This window comes from Oncorhynchus mykiss, chromosome 10, assembly GCF_013265735.2.
Source record: "Oncorhynchus mykiss isolate Arlee chromosome 10, USDA_OmykA_1.1, whole genome shotgun sequence".
Lineage (NCBI taxonomy): Eukaryota > Metazoa > Chordata > Actinopteri > Salmoniformes > Salmonidae > Oncorhynchus > Oncorhynchus mykiss.
In genome coordinates, this window is record NC_048574.1 from 60,281,789 (window position 1) to 60,298,623 (window position 16,835).

The 16,835-nt window shown below is 47.5% G+C and overlaps 1 protein-coding gene across 8 annotated transcripts in view; it reads left to right on the forward strand.

Moving 5' to 3' along the window:
• Positions 1 to 16,835, forward strand: part of LOC110534409 (protocadherin Fat 1) — a 97,975-nt gene that overhangs the window by 45,624 nt on the left and 35,516 nt on the right. For all 8 annotated transcript variants that reach the window (XR_005034193.1, XM_036933522.1, XM_036933521.1 and 5 more), the window contains 2 exons: positions 9,545 to 9,820; positions 15,905 to 16,115. Coding sequence is in view for 7 of the 8 variants with exons in the window: in XM_036933522.1 (XP_036789417.1) it covers positions 9,545 to 9,820; positions 15,905 to 16,115 (487 nt within the window). In the remaining variant the exon portion in view is untranslated. The remainder of the gene's footprint in view (positions 1 to 9,544; positions 9,821 to 15,904; positions 16,116 to 16,835) is intronic.

Genomic DNA, 16,835 nt, shown 5'->3' on the forward strand with positions numbered 1-16,835 from the left:
GCACACACACACACACACACACACACAAATACAGTACCAGTCAAAAGTTTAGACACACCTACTCATTCCAGGGTTTTTCTTTATTTTTACTACATTGTAGTATAATAGTGAAGACATCACAACTATAAAATAACAAATATGGAATCATGTAGTAACCAAAAAAGTGTTAAACAAATGAAATATATTTTAGATTTTAGATTTTTCAAAGTAGACAGCCTTTACCTTGATGACATCTTTGCACACTTTTGGCATTTTCTCAACCAGCTTCACCTGGAATGCTTTTCCAACAGTATTGAAAGAGTTCCCACATATGCTGAGCACTTGTTGGCTGCTTTTCCTTCACTCTGCGGTTCAACTCATCCCAAACCATCTCAATTGGATGGAAGTCATGGGATTGTGGAGGCCTGGTCATCTGATGCAGCACTCCATCACTCTCCTTCTTGGTAAAATAGCCCTTACACAGCCTGGAGGTGTGTTGGGTCATTGTCCTGTTAAAAAATAAATGATAGTCCCACTAAGCGCAAACCAGATGGGATGTCGTATCGCTGCAGAATGCTGTGGTAGCCATGCTGGTTAAGTTTGCCCTAAATCCTAAATATATCACTAACAGTGTCATCAGCAAAGCACCCTCACACCTCCTCCTCCATGCTTCAAGATGGGAACCACACATGCGGAGATAATCCGTTCACCTACTCTGCGTCTCACAAAGACACGGCGGTTGGAACCAAAAGTCTCATTCTGACTCATCAGACCAAAGGACTGATTTCCACTGCTTTAATGTCCATTGCTTGTGTTTCTTGGCCCAAGCAAGTCTCTTCTTCTTATTGGTGTCCTTTAGAAGTGGTTTCTTTGCAGCAATTCGACCATGAAGGCCTGATTCATGCAGTCTCCTCTGAACAGTTGATGTTGAAATGTGTCTGTTACTTGAATTCGTGAAGCATTTATTTGGGCTGCAATTTCTGAGGATGGTAACTCTAATGACCGTATCCTCTGCATCAGAGGTAAATCTGGGTCTTGCTTTCCTGTGGCGGTCCTCATGAGAGCCAGTTTCATCATAGCGCTTGATGGTTTTTGCGACTGCGTTTGAAGAAACTTTCTTAGTTCTTGACATTTTCCGCATTGACTAACCATGTCATAAAGTAATGATGAACTGTCATTTCTCTTTGCATATTTGAGCTGTTCTTGCCATAATATGGACTTGGTCTGTTACCAAATAGGGCTATCTTCTGTATACCACCTCTACCTTTTCACAACACAACTGATTGGCTCAAATGCATTAAGAAGGAAAGAAATTCCACAAATTAACCTTTTACAAGGCACTCCTGTTAATTGAAATGCATTCCAGGTTACTACCTCAAGCTGGTTGAGAGAATGCCAAGAGTGTGCAAAGGTGTCATCAAGGCAAAGGGTGGCTTCTTTTTTTATTTGTTTAACACTTTTTTGAGTTACTACATGATTCCGTATGTGTTATTTCATATATGTCTTCGCTGTTATTCTACAATGTGGAAAATAGTAAAAAAATAAAGAGAAACCCTTGAACGAGTAGGTATGTTCAAACTTTTGACTGGTACTGTACATGCTTACATACTGTATGCACACCCACACACACTCCTGATGATCTTCGAGGATAATTTACTTCAGCAGACACCTCCTCCATTTCCCTCTGTCCCAGTCCATACAGTGACTTATTAATCACATTTAGTCAAGTTTAGAAGACACGTCCGTCTTGCCGGAAAACAAGGAAATATCAGGTATCGCTGATTCCCTGATCAGTTCTTTCCTCGGCCAGAGAGGGAGTGAGTCTCAAATGGCACCCTATTCCCTATATAGTGCATAGTCCACAGGGCTCTGGTCAAAAGTAATGCATTTTATAGGAAAAAGGGTCGCATTTGTGACGCAGTCGTGTTTTTGACCAGTTGGACGGCGATACAAAGGGGGGAAATGACATAACACAATTAGTCACGGCGCTGACAGTGTTCAAAGGCTTGGGGGCGCCCCGTTTTTTCAAGTCACCCCTCGTTACCGCGAGGGATGTGTGTGAAGGCCTTTGTAGAGCCGAACCCTCTTAGTTAGACATCAGAGAAAATCAGTGGCAGGCCGCTGGTGAGCACACGTACAGGGAATATGGGGGGGGGGTTTGGCCCGCTTTAGGGGTGACTGTGTGTGGAGAGAGAGAGAGAGAGAGGGAGCATATACTTTCTGTGTTTGTGTTTCTAAACCTTCTCAACAGAATATGAATCGGGTCATTTGGACGTTCACATGTTTTCCGTAGTTTTGACAACTATTCGCTCTCCGTCTGCTCATATTAGTAGCAAAAACAAAGTATCTGTGCCCGTCAACATTTTTGCCATTGTACTCACACACAACAGACAGGTAGCGAGAGAGAAGTGAATCTAGGCCACACTGGACCAACAGAAAAAAAAATATCTGTCGCAAGCTCTGTTGATTTAAATGATGTAAGATCATCAGTTTTACTGTTTTGTTTAATCTTTAGAAGGGATTTTGAAATACATTGTCCCCCAGGATTTGTCTGCTTTATTAAGTTCAATATTCTGTTTCAGCTTTTTAAAGATTGCCGATGAGTCAATGGAGATGACAGAGTAATTGACTTTGTGGATAACCCCCAAATAAGACCTACTTTGGTGAAGTTGCTTGTAAACCGAGTGGAAGGAAAAAAACTGCTGAACATGCCAAACAACAAATTAAATATACAAAGGGATGTTTTGGGTACTTTATTTTCTGTGACGGGAGGTGTGCTGTTTAGCCTGTGGCCGGGAGTATGCCGTTCGTTTAGTCGAAACGGAACACACACACACACAAAGTTTCACTTATCTTCTCCTTCAAATCAAAGTCATGTGGTGTCTGCCTCTGCCAGACTAGCTGGCCTATTTTCTTTCTTTCTTCCTCTCTCCTCCCTTCTTCCTCTCTCCAAGGAATGTGTTTGTTTGTTTTCTCCCTTCTTTCTTTTGCTCTCTCTTTCTGTTTCTGTCAGTCTTTCTCACTCTGTTTCTATCAGTCTATCCATCTCTCACTCTTTCCCGCTTTCCATTCCCTTTCTCCCTCCCTCTCAGTCCCAGCATGCGCAGATCATTATTATGTTGAGGGAGAATAAAGCCTAAACAAGAAACACTGAACCTCTGTTGGCTGTGTTCAGTTTTAATCCTATTTTGAGAGGCACGTAGCTACAGGTTGGACCATGCCAACATCCCGGACCCAAAAACCTACCACCTGGCAGGGGGGCATCATAGCCCGCCTTACCCGGACATGGTGCCCGCTGAGGGCGGTGCCGTTTTTCTGCCTCACGTGTACCATGTTGAACGCCACGCACGGGTCTGCATTAGAGGTCTGTGTGGGGGAGGTGGGATCTCTCTCTCTCTCTCTTTTCTTATCTGGCACCATTTTACCTTTCTGTCCCTCTCGGAAGTTGCTGGCTGGCTCTCGCTCGTGGTGTTGTTTGTTGTGCGGTTGACCTAGGCTTATATGCCTGTTCCAGCTGACTTGTTCCTAGCTCTCTGACTGGCCAAGTGGCACCATAGTGAAGTAAAGTGTTTATGTGTGGTGTTCTGTTGTGTGGGATTGATTCTGCCTGTCTTTCTGTCTTCTCTCTCTTTCCTGTCTGCCTGCCTATACCTACCTACCAAACGACCTGCCTGCCTCTGGTTCCAAAGTGGAGCGTCTGTCTGTCTGACTGTCTGTCTGTTCAGCTGATCCGAGGCAGGGGCGGAGCAACATTCCATCCTGGGCACCTCATCGGCAGGGAGCGGTGCCAGCCAGGCAGCCCAGGCAGGCCGCCCCCTTCCATTCCTTTCCCCTGCCTCCTTGCCAGCCCCCCATGCCATCCTCCTGCTCTGCAGTAGTGCTTCAGGCCGTTCTGTCCACAATTTTTCCATCTTTCTCTTTCTTTCACTTTCCATATTTGTCTTGCATGCTTTCCTCTGTCTGTCCCATTCCTCTCTTTCTCTCTCACTGTTGCTGTCCGTTTTCCCCTCTATCGGTTTTTGTTCTCTTGGAGCCATCTGTTCCCCTCTTTCTTCATATTTGAGTTATGTATTTATCTTTCTTTCTCTCTTTCTCTCTTGCTCATCGTGATTCGGGCTCTCCTCACAGCCGTTTTCTCCCTTTCAAAAACCCTCTCTCCCTTTCTACAGTTGAAGTCGGAGGTTTACATACACTTTGGTTGGAGTCATTAAAACTTGTTTTTCAACCACTCCACAAATTTCCTGTTAACAAACTATAGTTTTGGCAAGTCGGTTAGGACATCTACTTTGTGCATGACACAAGTAATTTTTCCAACAATTGTTTACAGACAAATTATTTTACTTATAATTCACTGTATCACAATTCCAGTGGGTCAGACGTTTACATACACTAAGTTGACTGTGCCTTTAAACAGCTTGGAAAATTCCAGAAAATGATGCAATGGCTTTAGAAGCTTCTGATGGGCTAATTGACATAATTTGAGTCAATTAGAGTGGATGTATTTCAAGGCCTACCTTCAAACTCGGTGCCTCTTTAGAAATCAGCCAAGAACCAGACCTCCACAAGTCTGGTTCATCATTGGGAGCAATTTCCAAACGCCTGAAGGTGCCACGTTCATCTGTACAAACAATTGTACGCGAGTATAAACACCATGGGACCACGCAGCTGTCATACCCCTCAGGAAGGAGACGCATTCTGTCTCCTAGAGATGAACATACTTTGGTGCGATAAGCGCAAATCAATCCCCCAAAAACAGCAAAGGACCTTGTGAAGATGCTGGAGGAAACAGGTACCATAGTATCTATATCCACAGTAAATCGAGTTCTATATCGACAGAACCGGAAAGGCCGCTCAGCAAGGAAGAAGCCACTGCTCCAAAACTAGCATTAAAAAAACAGACTACGGTTTGCAACTGCACATGGGGACAAAGATCGTACTTTTTGTACAATCCCTCTGGTCTGATGACACAAAAATATAACTTTTTGGCCATAATGACCATCGTTATGTTTGGAGGAAAAGGGGGAAGCTTACAACCCGAAGAACACCATCTCAACCGTGAAGCATGGGGGTGGCAGCATCATGTTGTGGCGGTGCTTTGCTGCAGGAGGGACTGGTGCACTTCACAAAATAGATGACATCATGAGGAAAGAAAATTATGTGGATATATTGAAGCAACATCTCAAGACATCACACAGGAAGTTATAGCTTGGTCGCAAATGGGTCTTCCAAATGGACAATGACACCCAACATACTTCTAAAGTTGTGGCAAAATGGCTTATGGACAACAAAGTCAAGGTATTGGAGTGACCATCACAAAGCCCTGACCTCAATCCCATAAAAAATTTGTGGGCAGAACTGAAAATGTGTGTGCGAGCAAGGAGGCCTACAAACCTGACTCAGTTACACCAGCTCTGTCAGGAGGAATGGGCCAAAATTCACCCAACTTATTGTGGGAAGCTTGTGGAAGTCTACCCGAAACATTTGACCCAAGTTAAACAATTTAAAGGCAATGCTACCAAATACTAATGGAGTGTATGTAAACTTCTGACCCACTGGGAATGTGATGACAGAAATAAAAGCTGAAATAAAACATTCTCTCTGCTATTATTCTGACATTTCACATTTGTAAAGTGAAGTGGTGATCCTTACTGACCGAAGACAAGGAATATTTACTAGGATTAAATGGCAGGAATTGTGAAAAACCGAGTTTAAATGTAATTGGCTAAGGTGTATGTAAACTTACGACTTCAACTGTATATCTTTCTCTTCATCCTTCAATCTGTCATATATCTCCATTCGCCGTCTCAGTCCCAATCTCGTTGCCTTGGGTCCCCCAGGAAGGTATCGAGAGAGAGAAACATCTCTCTCCTTTGCCGTCTTTTCAACCGCCAGTCACACTGCATCATTCAAATTCGGGGGTACTGCCCCTTTGAAGTGTCTTGAAGAGGCTATATGTTTTCCTCCCTGAATGTGTGTTTTTCAAAAATAGACAGATGGATGGATGATAGTGGACATTCGTCTTTTGCTCTGTCTGGCTCTCCCCCCCCCCCCCCCTTCCTCCTCCTGTAGACTCAGATGGTGGACGGTTGGGCGGATAGGAGCGGACACTCGTCTGGGTTTTCTTTTTCTATAGCTTTTTCTCAGGCCCAGCCGCTTGTGAAGGTCCCTCCTTTTACTCACTGCGCTATCTACCACCGTCCAGATTGAAACGCATTGTGTAGGGGCTCAAGTCGCATTGGTGGGCTGTGTGTGTGTGTGCGCGCGCGCAGGGACCTTAGGCAGTGTGACGTCTGGCGTGACATGAAACGAGGCGCCTAGAGAGAGAGAGACTGGTGGGCTGCCAAGAGGGTCCGATCCATAACACAAACCCCACTGGGGACCCCTTTAGGGTCACACCGAGGACAGTTTCAATAAGTATCTAGACAGGGCCGTTAGGTTCTCAAAAAATAACTTTCACAACTCAAAATTCATTCAATGTCTAAATGTATAGGCCTATTTATTTTCTAAGACAACTGCCAACATCACATATTGTAAGCAAGCTAATGCCAGATGACGAGAGAGGATTGACATTGGGAAAAGAGTGTCTTCTCGGGCCGATCAGAGCGAATGCTGATGTAAATATGTTAGCTATAATGTTGAAACCGACTCGTTTTTTTTAACTTGATGTGAGGTTGTTCTGCTGCTGACGTCTGTCTGCCTGTTACTAAGAAGCAGTCAACTTTTCCCCGTTCTTTGTCCCTAAAATTGAGGGATACACATATACACATATAGCTGTACTACCTAATGCTTGCATCTGTGAACCCAGCCAGCCCTGCCAACCTCACAGCACACGACAGATTGTGAATGTTATCGCACCCGTCAGATTAGGCTATATTTGTCTCCTGCACTCTCCTGGCAGTGCTTTCTATGCTCTCATTGCTGTCAAGAGGTACCAACGGACATTTTTGACGGCGTGGAAGAGCTGAGGTTCTGGCAGTGAGAGAGTTGCCTATTTCGGTCCTCTTGAGTACGATTCATACCATAGGCCTGAACGCCGACATCGCTCGTCCTAATATTTCTGTATTTCTTAATTCCTTTCTTTTACTTTTAGATTTGTGTCTGCATTGTTCGATATTACTGCCCTGTTGGAGCTAAGAACACCAGCATTTCAGCGACACCTGCAATAACATCTGCTAAATATGTGCACGTGACCTTTGATTTGATTTGAACCATATCGCCTCAAATATTTTGTTTTCACAAAGTCGTTGGGAGCGTGCTATAAAAGACAATGGTGGATGTGCAACCAGGCCAGCCCAGTATGGCTCAGCTCGGCTTGGGCCTATATAGTGGGATTCAGGTGTATGAGTTCCAGCTGGATGTGTGTCATTCCCATGTGGGACACTGCCCCCTGGTGGCTGGCATCCAGGGGTGTCTAATCTGTGTTTTCCTTTGTTCTGCCATGGAAAAGCCCCCGCCGGGCCAGCTGCCGCCACAGCCATTCCGTCGGCTTGTCCTAATCCCTAGTCGGAAGTCCAGTAGGCGAGTGGCTGATGTTGATAAAACAAGGCTCGATGGAATTTTACAGTTTAGGGACCAGGGATGTGATGCTTTGTATGAAATAGGGGGGAAACTTCCACATTGCCAATTGAGGTATTGTGGCAAAAGGTCTGTCTTTGTATGGAAAATGTTATTGTACGATGCTGTGTGATGGAAATACACACCGGCACTTTTATCAGAGGTTGTGTGCATACATGTACAGTGCATTTGGAAAGTATTCAGACCCCTTGACTTTTCCCACATTTTGTTAAGTTGCAGCCTTATTCTAAAATTGATTAAAAAAAATGTTTTGCCCGTCATCAATCTACACAGCAAAAACGCCATCAAGGATCTCTCTGTACTTTGCTCTGTTCGTCTTTCCCTCGATCCTGACTAGTCTCACAGTCCCTGCCGCTGAAAAATATCCCCACAACATGATGCTGCCACTACCATGCGTCACCGTAGGGATGGTGTCAGGTTTCCTCCAGACGTGACGCTTGGCATTCATGCCAAAGTCTTCAATCTTGTTTTCATCAAACCAGAGAATCTTGTTTCTCATTGTCTGATAGTCTTTAGGTGTCTTTTGGCAAACTCCAAGCGAGCTGTCATGTGCATTTTACTGAGGAGTGGCTTCTGTCTGGCCACTCTACTATAAAAGTGTGATTGGTGGATTGCTGCAGAGATGGTTGTCTTTCTGAAAGGTTCTCCCATCTCCACAGAGGAACTCTGTAGCTCTGTCAGAGTCACCATCGGGTGTTTGGTCACCTCCCTGACCAAGGCCCTTCTCCCCCAATTGCTCAGTTTGGCCCGGCGACCAGCTCTAGGAAGAGTTTTGGAGATTCCAAACTTCTTCCATTTAACAATGAGGAAGGCTACTGTGTTCTTGGGGACCTTCGATGCTGCAGAATGTTTTTGATACCCTTCCAATCAATTGAATTTGCCACAGGTGAACTCCAATCAAGTTGTAGAAACATCTCAAGGATGATCAATGGAAACAGGATGCACCTGAGCTCAATTTAGAGTCTCATAGCAAAGGGCCTGAAATACTTATGTAAAGGTATTTCGGTTTTTGCTTTGTCAATTGAAGGAAATTTGAGGTAAAGGCTGCATAAATTCTATAAGCATGTCCTCTTAAGGACCCGACCCATTTCCCCCCCCCCCAATTTTCGCCTAAAATGACATACCCAAATCTAACTGCCTGTAGCTCAGGACATGCACATTCTTGATAATATAATTTTTATTTTTAATACATTTGCAAACATTTCTTAAACCAGTTTTTTCTCTGTCATTATGGGCTATCGTGTGTAGATTGATGAATATTTAATCCATTTTAGAATAAGGCTGTAACCCAACAAAATGTGGAAAAAGTCAAGGGGCCTGAATACTTTCCGACTGCACTCTATTTGCCCCCAAAAATTGAAATCCCTATTAAAGTGTACCTCAATGTATTAGCAGATTTGTTTTCTTCATAATCAATCTTCCATTTTGAACTATGAAACCCGCATTGTCGGTGTGATAAATAGTTGGTGAACCATTTGAATCGGCAATATACTTCTAAATGCATTTCTGATGCATTTCTGAAAACGGATGGCTTACTTTGATGTCATTTATCAAGCGGTCACCTGTAACTTTCTCACCACCTCTTTAACACTCCCTCAATGATCCCGCAACACGTCTTCACTTGAACGCATTAAGAACTCAATGTGGGATAACCCTGTTTTCCTTGTCGGCGGTGCCAAGTGGCCATCGGGTGAAAATATTTATATTAAGGTATTATATGTATTGATGTGGTCTGTATCTACACGAAACACTGCTCATTACTTGATGTATGGAAAGGGATTTAGGGAGGGGAAGAGGGAGTCAGGAAGCAAGGAAGAGGGAGGGAGAGATGGGCAGAGGGAAGTAGAGAATGTGAAGGGCACTTTTGGGAATGGAGACAGAGAAACAATGACTGAGAGACAGTAAAAAGTCAACAACATCATGCATTACTCTCAGATTGACCCCGACTCAAATATTGACATACACTATCCCTCTCCCCTCCTCCCACCAGGTGCTGATCCGTGTCATCGATACCAACAACCACCGGCCCCAGTTCTCCCAGCCGCGCTACGAGGTGGTTGTGGCCGAGGACACGCCGCCAGAGACCGAGGTTCTCCGGATCGGCGCCACGGACGAAGACGATAAGAACAAGTTGACCTTTACCCTCTTGAGCAGCACAGACCCCTTCAGCCTGAAGAAGTTCCGTCTGGATCCGGGCACCGGTGCCCTCTACACGGCCGAGCGGCTGGACCACGAGACCATGCGGCGCCACACACTCACAGTCATGGTACGGATGTTACGGATTTTCTAGAATCAACCTATTTAATAACGTGTGTTATTATTCTGGCGTCTTGAGCTGAGTGTGCTGGAAGACCTTGCTAGAGCTCTGGTCAAAGTAGGTCAAAGGTACTCCCTGAACAAACCCGCCCAGCCAATCGGGAAACACGTCGTTATATCATCATTATTACCATAGAAACAGAGCAGGTAGAAAATAATGTCGGTGTTCTGTCAGCATATTAAGAAAGGTTTGATTGTTACTCTCTCAATGGAGAAAGTGGCTCACAGAGGTTTCAGGCCACTCACTCCTACTCAGCCACTGTGTGTAGCTGTCTCAGTAAGTGTTCTGATATTATATTGCGACAGGTTTCATTTGGTCCTCTCCATTGAGAGAGTACTAGCATTTTAAGAACTCTCCCCTGTTCAGCGTGTGTGCATGCGTGTGTGTGCGTGTGTGTGCGTGTGTGTGTGTGTCTCGCTCTCTCTCAATCAGCCACTCTCCAATTCCAACAGATGGGCAGTCAGCCGGTGTCGATTAGTTGTTTGTTTGCTGGTATTTGCCATTTGAAACTAACCATGCAGGACCCATCCAAAATGATTCCTCCCCCCATTCGTTGTTTACTTGTTTGGATCACTGGGAATTGAGACAAATGAAGGAAAATAGTTACTTTGATGTTTTTTTTGTTATTTGAATGATTTGGTGAGTTTGTTGTTTTAATGAAGTTACTGTTGAGGGAACGAAGAGTTTTATTCCGATTGTATTACATCTCATTCATTCTCTCTTTCTCTGTCTCCGTGTCTCTCTCCGCCTCTGTCCTATTCCTTTCTCTGTCTCCCTGTCTCTCTCCGCCTCTGTCCTATTCCTTTCTCTGTCTCCCTGTCTCTCTCCGCCTCTGTCCTATTCCTTTCTCTGTCTCCGTGTCTCTCTCCGCCTCTGTCCTATTCCTTTCTCTGTCTCCCTGTCTCTCTCCGCCTCTGTCCTATTCCTTTCTCTGTCTCCCTGTCTCTCTCCGCCTCTGTCTTATTCCTTTCTCTGTCTCCGTGTCTCTCTCCGCCTCTGTCCTATTCCTTTCTCTGTCTCCCTGTCTCCCTCCGCCTCTGTCCTATTCCTTTCTCTGTCTCCCTGTCTCTCTCCGCCTCTGTCCTATTCCTTTCTCTGTCTCCCTGTCTCCCTCCGCCTCTGTCCTATTCCTTTCTCTGTCTCCCTGTCTCTCTCCGCCTCTGTCCTATTCCTTTCTCTGTCTCCCTGTCTCCCTCCGCCTCTGTCCTATTCCTTTCTCTGTCTCCCTGTCTCTCTCCGCCTCTGTCCTATTCCTTTCTCTGTCTCCCTGTCTCACTCCGCCTCTGTCCTATTCCTTTCTCTGTCTCCGTGTCTCTCTCCGCCTCTGTCCTATTCCTTTCTCTGTCTCCCTGTCTCTCTCCGCCTCTGTCCTATTCCTTTCTCTGTCTCCCTGTCTCTCTCCGCCTCTGTCCTATTCCTTTCTCTGTCTCCGTGTCTCTCTCCGCCTCTGTCCTATTCCTTTCTCTGTCTCCCTGTCTCTCTCCGCCTCTGTCCTATTCCTTTCTCTGTCTCCCTGTCTCCCTCCGCCTCTGTCCTATTCCTTTCTCTGTCTCCCTGTCTCTCTCCGCCTCTGTCCTATTCCTTTCTCTGTCTCCCTGTCTCCCTCCGCCTCTGTCCTATTCCTTTCTCTGTCTCCCTGTCTCTCTCCGCCTCTGTCCTATTCCTTTCTCTGTCTCCGTGTCTCCCTCCGCCTCTGTCCTATTCCTTTCTCTGTCTCCCTGTCTCTCTCCGCCTCTGTCCTATTCCTTTCTCTGTCTCCGTGTCTCCCTCCGCCTCTGTCCTATTCCTTTCTCTGTCTCCCTGTCTCCCTCCGCCTCTGTCCTATTCCTTTCTCTGTCTCCCTGTCTCTCTCCGCCTCTGTCCTATTCCTTTCTCTGTCTCCGTGTCTCCCTCCGCCTCTGTCCTATTCCTTTCTCTGTCTCCCTGTCTCCCTCCGCCTCTGTCCTATTCCTTTCTCTGTCTCCCTGTCTCTCTCCGCCTCTGTCCTATTCCTTTCTCTGTCTCCCTGTCTCCCTCCGCCTCTGTCCTATTCCTTTCTCTGTCTCCCTGTCTCTCTCCGCCTCTGTCCTATTCCTTTCTCTGTCTCCGTGTCTCCCTCCGCCTCTGTCCTATTCCTTTCTCTGTCTCCCTGTCTCTCTCCGCCTCTGTCCTATTCCTTTCTCTGTCTCCGTGTCTCCCTCCGCCTCTGTCCTATTCCTTTCTCTGTCTCCCTGTCTCTCTCCGCCTCTGTCCTATTCCTTTCTCTGTCTCCCTGTCTCTCTCCGCCTCTGTCCTATTCCTTTCTCTGTCTCTCTCCGCCTCTGTCCTATTCCTCTCTCTGTCTCCCTGTCTCTCTCCGCCTCTGTCCTATTCCTTTCTCTGTTTCCCTGTCTCTCTCCTTCCTCTGTCCTATTCCTCTCTCTGTCTCCCTGTCTCCCTCCGCCTCTGTCCTATTCCTTTCTCTGTCTCCCTGTCTCTCTCCGCCTCTGTCCTATTCCTTTCTCTGTCTCCGTGTCTCCCTCCGCCTCTGTCCTATTCCTTTCTCTGTCTCCCTGTCTCTCTCCGCCTCTGTCCTATTCCTCTCTCTGTCTCCCTGTCTCTCTCCGCCTCTGTCCTATTCCTTTCTCTGTCTCCGTGTCTCCCTCCGCCTCTGTCCTATTCCTTTCTCTGTCTCCGTGTCTCCCTCCGCCTCTGTCCTATTCCTTTCTCTGTCTCCCTGTCTCACTCCGCCTCTGTCCTATTCCTTTCTCTGTCTCCCTGTCTCTCTCCGCCTCTGTCCTATTCCTTTCTCTGTCTCCCTGTCTCTCTCCGCCTCTGTCCTATTCCTTTCTCTGTCTCCCTGTCTCTCTCCGCCTCTGTCCTATTCCTTTCTCTGTCTCCCTGTCTCACTCCGCCTCTGTCCTATTCCTTTCTCTGTCTCCCTGTCTCTCTCCGCCTCTGTCCTATTCCTTTCTCTGTCTCCCTGTCTCTCTCCGCCTCTGTCCTATTCCTTTCTCTGTCTCCCTGTCTCTCTCCGCCTCTGTCTTATTCCTTTCTCTGTTTCCCTGTCTCTCTCCGCCTCTGTCCTATTCCTTTCTCTGTCTCCGTGTCTCTCTCCGCCTCTGTCCTATTCCTTTCTCTGTCTCCCTGTCTCTCTCCGCCTCTGTCTTATTCCTTTCTCTGTCTCCCTGTCTCATTCCTTTCTCTGTTTCCCTGTCTCTCTCCGCCTCTGTCCTATTCCTTTCTCTGTCTCCGTGTCTCTCTCCGCCTCTGTCCTATTCCTTTCTCTGTCTCCCTGTCTCACTCCGCCTCTGTCCTATTCCTTTCTCTGTCTCCCTGTCTCTCTCCGCCTCTGTCCTATTCCTTTCTCTGTCTCCCTGTCTCATTCCTTTCTCTGTTTCCCTGTCTCTCTCCGCCTCTGTCCTATTCCTTTCTCTGTCTCCGTGTCTCTCTCCGCCTCTGTCCTATTCCTTTCTCTGTCTCCCTGTCTCACTCCGCCTCTGTCCTATTCCTTTCTCTGTCTCCCTGTCTCTCTCCGCCTCTGTCCTATTCCTTTCTCTGTCTCCGTGTCTCTCTCCGCCTCTGTCCTATTCCTTTCTCTGTCTCCCTGTCTCACTCCGCCTCTGTCCTATTCCTTTCTCTGTCTCCCTGTCTCTCTCCGCCTCTGTCCTATTCCTTTCTCTGTCTCCCTGTCTCATTCCTTTCTCTGTCTCCCTGTCTCTCTCCGCCTCTGTCCTATTCCTTTCTCTGTCTCCCTGTCTCTCTCCGCCTCTGTCTTATTCCTTTCTCTGTTTCCCTGTCTCTCTCCGCCTCTGTCCTATTCCTTTCTCTGTCTCCGTGTCTCTCTCCGCCTCTGTCCTATTCCTTTCTCTGTCTCCCTGTCTCTCTCCGCCTCTGTCTTATTCCTTTCTCTGTCTCCCTGTCTCATTCCTTTCTCTGTTTCCCTGTCTCTCTCCGCCTCTGTCCTATTCCTTTCTCTGTCTCCGTGTCTCTCTCCGCCTCTGTCCTATTCCTTTCTCTGTCTCCCTGTCTCACTCCGCCTCTGTCCTATTCCTTTCTCTGTCTCCCTGTCTCTCTCCGCCTCTGTCTTATTCCTTTCTCTGTCTCCCTGTCTCTCTCCGCCTCTGTCCTATTCCTTTCTCTGTCTCCCTGTCTCTCTCCGCCTCTCCTATTCCTTTCTCTGTCTCCCTGTCTCATTCCTCTCTCTGTCTCCCTGTCTCTCTCCGCCTCTGTCCTATTCTTTTCTCTGTCTCCCTGTCTCTCTCCGCCTCTGTCCTATTCCTTTCTCTGTCTCCCTGTCTCTCTCCGCCTCTGTCCTATTCCTTTCTCTGTCTCCCTGTCTCACTCCGCCTCTGTCCTATTCCTTTCTGTCTCCCTGTCTCTCTCCGCCTCTGTCCTATTCCTTTCTCTGTCTCCCTGTCTCATTCCTTTCTCTGTTTCCCTGTCTCTCTCCGCCTCTGTCCTATTCCTTTCTCTGTCTCCCTGTCTCACTCCACCTCTTTCCTATTCCTTTCTCTGTCTCCGTGTCTCTCTCCGCCTCTGTCCTATTCCTTTCTCTGTCTCCCTGTCTCACTCCGCCTCTGTCCTATTCCTTTCTCTGTCTCCCTGTCTCTCTCCGCCTCTGTCTTATTCCTTTCTCTGTCTCCCTGTCTCTCTCCGCCTCTGTCCTATTCCTTTCTCTGTCTCCCTGTCTCTCTCCGCCTCTCCTATTCCTTTCTCTGTCTCCCTGTCTCATTCCTCTCTCTGTCTCCCTGTCTCTCTCCGCCTCTGTCCTATTCTTTTCTCTGTCTCCCTGTCTCTCTCCGCCTCTGTCCTATTCCTTTATCTGTCTCCCTGTCTCTCTCCGCCTCTGTCCTATTCCTTTCTCTGTCTCCCTGTCTCACTCCGCCTCTGTCCTATTCCTTTCTGTCTCCCTGTCTCTCTCCGCCTCTGTCCTATTCCTTTCTCTGTCTCCCTGTCTCATTCCTTTCTCTGTTTCCCTGTCTCTCTCCGCCTCTGTCCTATTCCTTTCTCTGTCTCCCTGTCTCACTCCACCTCTGTCCTATTCCTTTCTCTGTCTCCCTGTCTCTCTCCGCCTCTGTCCTATTCCTTTCTCTGTCTCCCTGTCTCATTCCTTTCTCTGTTTCCCTGTCTCTCTCCGCCTCTGTCCTATTCCTTTCTGTCTCCCTGTCTATCTCCGCCTCTGTCTCATTCCTTTCTCTGTCTCCCTGTCTCTCTCCGCCTCTGTCCTATTCCTTTCTCTGTCTCCCTGTCTCTCTCCGCCTCTGTCCTATTCCTTTCTGTCTCCCTGTCTCTCTCCGCCTCTGTCCTATTCCTCTCTCTGTCTCCCTGTCTCTCTCCTTCCTCTGTCCTATTATTTTCTCTGTCTCCCTGTCTCTCTCCGCCTCTGTCCTATTCCTTTCTCTGTCTCCCTGTCTCTCTCCGCCTCTGTCCTACTCCTCTCTCTGTCTCCCTGTCTCACTCCGCCTCTGTCCTATTCCTTTCTCTGTCTCCCTGTCTCTCTCCGCCTCTGTCCTATTCCTCTCTCTGTCTCCCTGTCTCTCTCCGCCTCTGTCCTATTCCTCTCTCTGTCTCCCTGTCTCACTCCGCCTCTGTCCTATTCCTCTCTCTGTCTCCCTGTCTCACTCCGCCTCTGTCCTATTCCTCTCTCTGTCTCCCTGTCTCACTCCGCCTCTGTCCTATTCCTCTCTCTGTCTCCCTGTCTCACTCCGCCTCTGTCCTATTCCTCTCTCTGTCTCCCTGTCTCACTCCGCCTCTGTCCTATTCCTTTCTCTGTCTCCCTGTCTCACTCCGCCTCTGTCCTATTCCTCTCTCTGTCTCCCTGTCTCTCTCCGCCTCTGTCCTATTCCTTTCTCTGTCTCCCTGTCTCTCTCCGCCTCTGTCCTATTCTTTTTTCTGTCTCCCTGTCTCTCTCCGCCTCTGTCCTATTCCTTTCTCTGTCTCTCTGTCTCTCTCCACCTCTGTCCTATTCCTTTTTCTGTCTCTCTGTCTCTCTCTGCCTCTGTCCTATTCCTTTCTCTGTCTCCCTGTCTCTCTCACTCTCTCTGTCTTTCTCTCTCTTTCCCCCTTCCCCAGGTACGTGACCAGGACATCCCTGTCAAGAGGAACCTGGTGCGCGTCATCGTGGACGTGGAGGACACCAACGACAACGCGCCGTGGTTCGCGGGGTCGCCCTACTCCGGGCGCGTCTTCGAGTCGGCCGCCTTGGGCTCGGCAGTCCTCCAGGTCGCCGCCCTGGACAAAGACAAGGGACAGAATGCAGAGATCATCTACAGCATCGAGTCAGGTAGGCTAACAGCTCCACAGGGGCACCAGACTACATTCTAAGGAGTAGTATTAATTTGCCCCTAGATGCTAATCTTGGGTCAGTTTTGCATTTTCTACACTAATGATTAAGGTTAGGATTTGAGGAGGGGAAGCTGATCCTAGATCTGTACTTAGGGGAAATGTTCTTAACATGTCAGCCATACTGGCATTCGCTAGCCTCTGGCTGGTCATGGTAGAGGCATGCATAGCAGCCCAGTTAGCGCTACCAACGCAAGGGGCCTGGGGAAAATGTATGCAGGGCATCCAGAGGTCCCCTGCCCACTGACCCTCGGTCATGAATGAAATACTTCACACAAAGTAGGACTTTGACGACTTTGTCAGGGGATCTCCAAACGTGGGAGTTCGGCCAATGCTCCCTCTGAATTTCCCACCATTGTTTTCCCTGTAAATAAGCTGTGTTTTGGGAGAGGGTCGGGCATGTAGTCATTGGCTGCGTTCTTTGTTTAGGATGTACATTTTTCAGATAGTTGAGATGACTCAAGCTAATTGAAATGTGTCTTGCCGGAGAATGAGTCAGGTTTTCAAAGCAGAGGTGGACTGGTGTAGAACACAGAGCGGCCATGTCCATCGGTTGTGGATTAGTTTCAGTGTTGGAGGGGAAATTAGCATTTAATTTCATTAGAGTAATTGGAAAGTGTGCACAATTAGGCAATCTTCATGAATCCTTATCGAGAGCCAT